At 39.6% G+C, this 9,965-nt stretch overlaps 1 protein-coding gene across 1 annotated transcript; it reads left to right on the plus strand.

The window, feature by feature from the left end:
* The first annotated feature begins 780 nt into the window (after window positions 1–780).
* Window positions 781–4,940, plus strand: LOC134367954 (E3 ubiquitin-protein ligase RLIM-like). Its single transcript, XM_063084599.1, has 2 exons — window positions 781–1,006; window positions 3,454–4,940. Exons 1-2 carry the CDS (start codon window positions 781–783, stop codon window positions 4,938–4,940), a joined length of 1,713 nt encoding a protein of 570 aa, XP_062940669.1.
* The last annotated feature ends 5,025 nt before the right edge of the window (window positions 4,941–9,965 follow it).

Genomic DNA, 9,965 nt, shown 5'->3' on the forward strand with positions numbered 1-9,965 from the left:
GAATTCCTTAAGGGATCCTCTAGGTTAGCAGGAAACCTGCAAAGCTTTTTAACAGAGCTTGAGGGGTTGTGTAATATCAGATGAAGCCATTAAGAGTTATAAGTGAGAGGACCCAACTGAAGAAATTCAGCTCTGGCCTTGGGGAGTTACGAAAAACTTGTGGGCTTTTTTAGTTAGCATCTATGATTTGAGGAATTCATGAGGAGAAAGGACAAAGAGAAGTCACTGGACACCTGAAAATAAGAACTGCCGCATTTAACTGGGATGACTTTGGCACAGCGTTTTGAAAAAAAGCAGTCTATGTAATGTAACTAGCTGCATTCTGGTTCTGTAATTGGCTTACAAATAAACGGAGCATATCAGAGCTTGAAAAAGCCTCTGAGAGCCTGAGAATAGGCTCACGTGGGTGAAAGGAGGTGAAGGGTAGTGCTTGGTACACCCTAAGGACACACAGATATTTGCTTATTTTGAATGAAGTGCATGCAACCTAGCAAACTAGCCTGAACCCCGTCTCTGTGCGGTGGTCACAATAAGCAAGATGACAGCAGCTGAGGCCATGCCTCCTCGTGCATGCTGGCTAGAGGTGGGTCTCAATCTCACCAGAGCCTGAGGAGCTGCAGTACGGTGGCCCGGAGGAGGAGGAGCCTTTGCGGAAGTGGAAACTACTAACCCGGAACCTGACGCTCAAACTCAAGCAGGAAGTGAAGACAACACAGATCCAGTTCTAGTATTTCAACACTATGTGGTAACAGAACGTTAATTTTCCACTTGTTCATCAACATGGAAAACTCAGATGCTGACGATGAAGAAGGCGAATCTGGGGCCCAGCGCGGAAGTCAGATGAACCAGTTTGATCGGGAAGAAGATTTCTATGGATTTGTAAATAGCCTGAATGAAGAAGATTACAGGCTTATGAGGGATAACGTTTTGCCAAGTACCATAGGTGAAATCACAAGACTTCAACAAATTACAGAGGACCCACCAGGAGAATCAGATGAAGATAGAGGTATACTTCACCTTAGGGGGGGTTGTGAGTCGAACTAATGAAGTGTCTACGATAAAAGGTTAGTTCTTGGCCAGGGCCTGGGCACAGCGCGTCCATTTTGTGCTCACATGCGCAGGTGGCTGCCGTCATGACCTGCTGGTCGGAGCCCCTTCTTGGCCAAACCGGGCTCCTGCCTGCTGCTCAGAAGGGTGTGTGTGGTAAGGGCCAGTCCCGGAGGGGCCAGGACACCAGAGCAGCACCAGAGCCCACAGCCCCGGGTCTCGGTGCCCTGTCTGCCCCCATGATGTAGGGCCTGCTTACTGCACCCAGGACCGACTGTCTGTGTTCGTTTCTGAAGAAACAAATTGTTGCTCCGAGTTTGAAATTTACTGTAACTGTTGGTGTAGGAACCAAGTCCACATCCTGTTTCATTTTTAGACCAACTTAGCAAACATGCTTCTCTTAACGCCCTGTCCTCCCCACGCCTCCCCCAAATTAAACTGCACATGAGTTCTGGAAAAAAATATATATATATTTCTTGAACACGGCCTTATATGTCTTATGTTAGGTTCAGGCCGTTCATCTGATCTGACTTTCGTTTTCACGCCAATTCAAAATCTTGGTAACATGAAGAAGCATTCAAATTATTTTAAGCTTATAAATTTTGTTTCCATTTCGGCAGTAGTTATAATAGTCTTGTATTTTAAAATAATCTTATATATTATCAAAAGCACTTCAGTCAAGAGACCAGAAGAAGTAATGTTGTAGACCAATAAGAATTAGACAATAATGTAATTTGAACTAAAGTACTAGCACCATAATTTAACTGGGGTATGCCTTGTTTGATTGGTTTGGTATTTTGGCAGTGGACTGAAAAAATATCTCTTGACATGCCCTTTGCAGTGATATGCAAGGGTCTCTGTACGATGAAATATTGAAAATAGACTTTTTCCAAATTCCCTTTAAAAATCATTATCTCAGTTTATTTAGGATCAGCGCTCTCTGTTCAGATGGAATTGAAACTGTCTAGCTTCTACTTGTAAGTCTAGGCTGTGTAGTTTACAAAAGTCTTAAGTCTATAAATGTGACATCTGCTTAAAACATCTGAATATTTCAGTTTTCATTTTTTGAAAAAAAAATTGAGCAGAGTTTCAGAGCACTATTTTATGATGGCTCTAAATTTGTTTTTACTTTATTTATTTTATATTTTATTTTATTTATTTTTTATTTATTTTTTATTTTATATTTTACTTTATTTATTTTATTTACTTTTTATTTTATATTATATTATATTTTATTTATTTATTTTATATTTTATTTTATTTATTTTTATTTTATATTTTATTCTATTTATTTTATTTTTTATTTCATCTTTTATTTTATTTACTTTATTTTATTTTATTTTGTCAATATACAACGTGGTTGATTATTGTGGCCAATTACCAAAACCTCCCTCCCTCCTCCCTCTTCCCCCTCCCCCACAACAATGTCTTTTCTGTTTCCTTATTGAATCAACTTCAAGGAATTGTAAATGTTGTGTCTTCTTCCCTCCCCGCCCCCCGCAGGTTGTTTGTGTATTTATTTATTTATTTATTTTTAGCTCCCCAAATAAGTGATAACATGTGATTTTTCTCTTTCTGTGCTTGACTTGTTTCACTTAATATAATTCTCTCTAGGTCCATCCATGTCATTGCAAACAGCAGTATTTCATTCTTTTTTATAGCATAATAGTATTCCATTGTGTAGATATACCACCTTTTCCGTATCCACTCATATGACGATGGACATTTGGGCTGGTTCCAACTCTTAGCTATTGTAAAGAGTGCTGCAATGAACATTGGAGAACAGGTATACCTTCGACTTGATGATTTCCATTCCTCTGGGTATATTCCCAGCAGTGGGATAGCTGGGTCATATGGTAGATCTATCTGCAATTGTTTGAGGAACCTCCATACCATTTTCCATAGAGGCTGCACCATTTTGCAGTCCCACCAACAATGTATGAGAGTTCTCCGCAACCTCACCAGCATTTATCATTCACAGTCTTTTGGATATTTCCCATCCTACCTGGGGTGAGATGGTATCTCAGTGTGGTTTTGATTTGCATTTCCCGAATACTGAGTGGTGTTGAGCATTTTTTCATGTGTCTGTTGGCCATTTGTATATCTTCCTTTGAGAAATACCCATGTAGCTCTTTTGCTTATTTTTTAATTGGGTTACTTGTTTTTTTGTTGTAAAGTTGTTTCAGTTCCTTGAATATTCTGGATATTAATCCTTTGTCAGATGTATATTTCGCAAATATTTTCTCACACTCTGCTGGTAGCCTTTTAACTCTGTGAATTGTTTCTTTTGCTGTGCAGAAGCTTTTTAGTTTGATATAATCCCATTTGTTTATTTCTCCTTTGGTTGGATGGCTCTAAATTTGATAGTCCCTTTCTGATCATCCCCCTCCCTCTTTCTGGTAACAGGTGGAGGAGACCCTTCAGATGATACGTCCAGTGGTGACACTCTAATAGAGTTGATTATCTCTTTTGGGGAAGCTGAAAATAGTACCACAGGAAGTGAGCAAGGAGAAGACGAATCTCGGATAACAGTGAGCCGGAGTAGTCCGGAAGGTGGTGATTTCAGTTTCAGTGCAGGGATAAATTTTCACCTTAATAATGGAAACCTGGGTCCAGGGAATGAATATGCATTATCTCCAAGACGTGCCAGGGCAGAAAATACAGAAAACAGACAGAGGCAAGTGGGAAATCCACGTTTTGAGTCAACATATGCAACACCAGCTAGATCAGAACAAAGTGCAACTGAAGCATTAATAGAAGTCCCACCGACCAGAGGTCAGAGAAGAGCAAGAAGCCAGAGACCACACCATCATAGAACCAGAGCAAGAATTGAAAGTAGGTCACCTCGGAATTCATTGAGTGAAATTTCACAAAGATTTCATCATAGTATATCATCTCAGACTTTTGATCAGCCTCTGGTAAATGAGACTGAGAGGTGTTTTACCACTCGACAACATGAGACATTGAGACAGCAGGCAACTGGACCCGAGTTGCAAACTAGGCATCTTTTTGAAGCTTCTGGAGCAAGTAATGCCTTTCCAGGAGAACTTTCTCCAGACACAACCAGAAATGGTGAATCTGGGAGACTGAGACCCAGATATCCAAGCATAGTCTTTGAGCTTGAAGTAAGAAGAGAATTTTCGCCGACAGACCGCATAGCTAGTAGACCTCAGTTAACATTTGAGATGCCAAACAACACTGTCACTTTAGAAAGTGAACAAGGAGGACTCAGAAATACATCTTCACATTCTGAGCAGGCAGGAGTGAGAAATTATGGCAGAACCGTGAGAATCCCTTCTCATAGAATTACAACATCTGCTGCAACTCAGAGCACATTAAGGCAAATAATGACAGGATTTGATGAGTCAATTAACCTTTCGGGCAGTGATTCAAATCCTAGACCCCAATCAAGTTCCTCACCAATTTCCAGGTCAAGATCCAGGTATATGTCTAGTTCCAGTTTTCATCCTCTGTCCAGTTCCAGCTCCAGTAGTGAATATTCAGAAATTTTCTCATTGATCCTTGAAGAAATTAATGAAGAAAGCTCACCATCAGAGGCCAGGCAAGAAACGACCTCTGATGAAGATGACGCACAGCTCTTCCCTAATCGTCCTCAGTTTTTCATCTTAAATGAAGATGATCATGACCAACCTGCAGGACTCACCAAAGCACAGATTGAGAACTTGGCAGTAAGAACTTTTGGTGAAAATGATGCATTAACATCCTGTTGTGTTTGCACTACAGAATACACAGAAGGCAACAAGCTTCGCATACTACCTTGTTCCCATGAATATCATGTCAATTGCATTGATCGCTGGCTGTCTGAGAACTCTACGTGTCCTGTTTGTCGGCGTAAAGTAATAGATTCTAGTGACAGTGAAAATTCTAGCTGAGATGTTAACTCTCAGCTATAAAAATTATTGTGGTGGTAGACAGATAACTGTTATTTGCCTTACGTCCACTTTTGAAGAGACACGTATATAAAATATCAACTTTCCCTGAACTGTTGGTTCTTGAAGGAATGATTGTACTTTCTCCAATCTGTTTCAGAATAAAAGGAAATATTAAAAAGCCAAAAGAAAACGTGTCCCATCTGACAATAAAGACCAATTCTACACCATGGCAGGTCACTGAATTTCGATAGAAACTTAGCAGTTACACTGGGTTGGGATATTCCTGATTCCATGACAGAAGTGTCTTACTATGTTATAATCAATTTCAGATAGATCCTAATAGCCATATCCACTCATGTAAATCCCAGATGTCCCATGGTCCTGTCCTGTCTTGGATGTGCATGCAATTAAATCAGCACCCAAACCAAAATAATTAAGAAGCAATTAAAAATTGTATTAGAGTCATTCACATAAAGTTCTGTTATACACATAACATGTTGGAAAAAGCTTTTAAAGCCTTCTTTTGCTCTCTCCTCAGCAGTTTATCCCACCCACTCATACTACCTTAAGGTTTCTCCCATTCCCAACTACCAGTGTATCAGGATCCTGCTCAAATACAGATGCCACACTTGAAAAGGGCGATCAAATAGTGTTTAATTAAGGGACCACTTACTGAAGTGTGTAAAGAATGAAGGGAAATCAGGAGATGATGAAATACCCTGAGGCTAGCAGTGTGAGAAGCCAGTGTTATCACCATTAGGCTTGACGGATCATAGAGAGCTAGTGGTTCCTGCAACCTAGAATGTCTTGTCGTTGTAGTTAAGAGTTACCCAATAAGAACTGTGACCTTAGATAGACAAATGGCAGCCACTGCCAACCTAAAACTTGGAAGTGGGGGACCAGAGAAATAAATGCCCCAACCTTTCTTTCCTCATTCCTTCTAATCTCCTGTTGATAGTTCCCTTTAGCCAAACCCATCCTGAAGACAAGAAAGACTGGTTGATGAACCCCACATTGGTGAGCCTTCTGAGATCACAGAGAAAAGCAGAGGCAGATGGAGAGTGGATTTTAAGCTGGCGGCTACCACAACCAGCACCCCAAACTCTCTTCGAGCCCAGTTGGTGCATTCTTTCTTGCCTCTTCCCCCTGCCCTCCTTTCTGCTCTATGACTCAGCACATTGACGACCCTCTTTCCCTTAAGTTTCCTTTCCTCTACACAAATGTTTTATGATAAAGGAGAGAACAAATAGCAGGGCACTTTAAAAACTTCATAGAAAGAGTCATATTAACTTTTGATTCTTTTTTTCCATGAACGTTTTGAAGCATCCTTGCACATTTCATCTCATGAAGTGATAAGAAGATGACGAACGCTTAGAACTTTTTACCTGTCTCTTAAACTTGTCATACTTGGCTTTGCTGTAATTGTAAACAATGGAAGAGAAAAAAGCAGCACAGGCATTTCTTCAATTATTCCTTTAACATTTCGATTTCTTTCTGTACATAACTTTTGTTCCTAATTATTTTTTAACTGATGCTTGTTTCTTATGAAGGGTTTTGTGTTTTACGTTTCCTCATAACTCAAACTTTTGTGCATGATCTAAAGTAACCAGTTTTTGCCTATAGCTTTGCACATTGTAATCTGAAATTCTTAACCTCCGAGTTCAAAAAACAAACCTAGCTAATTCAATTCTAATTGTACCCAACAAAAGTATCACCCTAAGACCATAGATCTTGTAGATAAAACTTTAGGTCATGTTTCTTTTCCAGACATTGTGAAGGATTTTTCTTCTGATTCTAATTTGGCCTGAAAACTCTTTTATATGTTGGCCAATCCAGCTAATTTTGCTTAAAATTATTAATCTTAATTTAGATGAGAGTACATTGTATTATAACCTAAAGCAATGGTCACAATTTTGTGGAATGTGTAATCTATATAAATGTGGGCAGTGTTCAGTTTAACTCTGCTGTAAGAGTTCAAAGTCAGAATCATCACTGACTTTTATTTTCTATGTGAATTGCTGACAGGCACAGTAATTTCACAGAACTATAAGATATAAATGGGGAATAGGTTGGAGCAAGTCATCGAATATATCTTTGAGTTAACATATTTCTCACACAGAAGGTGTCTGCATGGCCAAAACCGAAGACTTAAATAGATCAAACCTCTAAAATTCACATGCCATTCTGAAAGTCTTTTTCTGTTAATATTCTTAAGTTTATTCAGTATTCCTCATAACAGATCTACTTCACTTAGTGTGAATAGAATGATAATAAGTACGTGGATTTCATGCAATCCTAATGGGTTCTGACATTCCAAAGGATGATAATTGCCTGATGAAGTCTACAGTATATTCATTTACGCCTTCTGTGGCAGTTCGATTCTAAGATGACCCTTAATGACCCTCGTAACAGATCCTCTCCTGGGGTATGAGAGAGGGCTATAGATAAGATGGAATATCATTCCCATCATTACATTATGATATGTGGTACAGTTGACATTTACAACCCTGGATTATCCAGAGTGGACCTGAGCTAATCTGGTGAGCACTTCAAAGACGCAGAGACGACTTCCAGTACAGATAAGATGGCTTAGGCTCCTTAATCCCTTCTCCCCCTCTATAAGTGCAACTATATACTTTGGAAATAACATGAGAAAATCAAAGGAGAACGCTACAAGCTGTAAAGGAGAAGGTGAATTGGGTAAGGACTCTTAGAGTGGATGAACAACATCATGACAGGGCGTCATATGTCCCTCTCCCCAATCAGAAAACGTGACTCAGGGCCAGCATTTCCTAACTTCAAGCTTAAGAACAGGACGTGGCTCCAGTAAGCTGTTCCTTCACAAGTTCAAGTGGGAGTCCTACAGAAAACACCACGTGAAAACAGCAGAAGCTGTAAGGAGGAAAAAGTAGAAGCCCTGATCACAGTAAGTAGCCAGGGAAAGTAGTCTCCTTCCCCAGTGGATCTGAGACTCCCCACCCCAATCCAGACATACAGGGGGGCCAAGAGTATAGCAAAAGGCTCCCACCACAAAAAGCTTCCAACCTGGAAAGTGTTCTCCCTCTCAGCTGGGCCCATGACTCCTCTACCCTACCCAGAGACATCAGGAAACTTGGAAAGCCCAGCAACAGGGGTCCCACCACAAAAAGCTCTCAACCTGGTAAAGTGGCCTCCAATGCTTCCAGGCAGAAGAAATCCTTCCACATAAAGTGCATGGCCCAAGAAGCACTCTTCACCCAAATGGGCCTACAGAAACTCCTTCTGCCCTTTTAAGCAGCACCAGCAAGAATCAGTGGGAACCTCACCTACACAACATAAACCAAGCCGACCAAAACAGCACCACACAGGTTCTGAAAATAAGATTGTCATGGAACCTCAGTCTGCAAAAGCAGGGCATAAACTACATACCAAATGTAAACAGGGGGAATGCCAGTTAAATGTTAAAAAACAAAACAACAACAGTACCAAAAAAGACACGTTAAATAGAATCCAGAGTCTGATAACATATTAGCCAAAATTTCCAACATTCAGTCAAGTGTTATCAATCATACCAAGAACCAGATATGTCACAACTTGAATGATAAATAACAATCAAATAATGCCAACACCAAAATGATTCAGATGTTAGAAGTATGTGACAAGGGTTTTAATGCCACCACCGTACATAGTAATTAAATTACTTTTCTAATTCTCTTGAAACCAGTGAAAAGATAGAAACTGGGAGATTTCATATGAGAGTCTTCATTGCTGCTTTTGAAGGTGGTGTTAATGGACTCTAGGAGCTGAGAGTAAACTCCAGCCAACAGCCAGCAAGAAAGCAGGGACGTCATTTTGATAACCACAAGGAACTGAATTCTACCAGATACCTCAATGGGCTTGGAAACAGATTCTTCTTTACTCAGTCCTCCAGATGAAAATAGCACTGATTTCAAGCGTATAAGACCTTGAACAGAGAACCCAGTCACACCGTGCCAGTATTGTGACCTACAGAACAGTGAGCTAATAAAGGGATGTTGTTCTAAGCTACTAAGTTTGCAGTAATTTCTTAAGCAACAATAGTAAACAAATACACCTTCTCATCTAGGATGCATTCTGTGTCTAGCTGATGATTGTAATGAGTCCTAGACAAAAAAGTGGCTCAATGTGTTGGTTCTAGGCCTCCTATAACCTAAACTTGCTACTGCAGAAAGTACAATTCTTCACCCTTGAGCACCATTTCCCCCTAGAATGGAATACGCTAGAATCCCTACGAAATTCTTGTTTTTGAATCTCCAAGAAGACAATGTCCTTCTCTTCCGAACATCAACCAATATCTTATCTCTCTAATTTTACTTCACATTACCCTATCCCACCATATCACTGTATGTGACTATATCATAAACCCAAGTTTGAACCCTGGCTTTCAAACTACGTAGCCACTTGCCTTTTGTCTCAAAGGGATTGCTGAATAATATAATCATCTTTGATATCACATTCCTCTACATCTGCGCTTCCAAATGTTACAAGTTGGGAATATTTCTACCTGACTCTTTGAAGCATTACCTGTTTTCTGTTTTTGGTATCAGTTTAAATCCTCAGCATCAATGACACTTGTGACTGTGAACTTAAATATTTACTTCTTAAGGGTTTTTTCTGTATTTTCTTTCTATAATTTTATGTATGTGTGCATTCATATATTTATTATTTTAAAATTGATATTTATTTACTCTGGCTTTATTCCAAAAAATTAAACCTTATCTGAGTAATGGACTGTTTCTGAAAGCAGTTTTAGTTAATGGGTATGGTCTTTGACTAACAATGAAAATAAGTCGTGCTCTCAATCTCCCATGAAGAAGTAAGTATAAGGATTCTTCAATACATGAAACCAAACTTGAGCACTTAACGACATGAACATCAAACACACACACACACACACACACACACACACACAAACACACACAAACACACACACACACACACACACACACACACACACACACTGGAGATCTCACAAATATGATGTCTCTGTTGAGCAATATCACCTGT

Source organism: Cynocephalus volans, chromosome X, assembly GCF_027409185.1.
Source record: "Cynocephalus volans isolate mCynVol1 chromosome X, mCynVol1.pri, whole genome shotgun sequence".
In the NCBI taxonomy this organism is placed as follows: Eukaryota; Metazoa; Chordata; class Mammalia; order Dermoptera; family Cynocephalidae; genus Cynocephalus; species Cynocephalus volans.

Coding starts and splice junctions, on each gene's coding strand:
- LOC134367954 (XM_063084599.1), top strand. CDS start 781: ATGGAAAACTCAGATGCTGACGATGAAGAAGGCGAATCTGGGGCCCAG. Junction 1,007..3,453: donor AGAATCAGATGAAGATAGAG/GTATACTTCACC, acceptor TTCTGGTAACAG/GTGGAGGAGACCCTTCAGAT.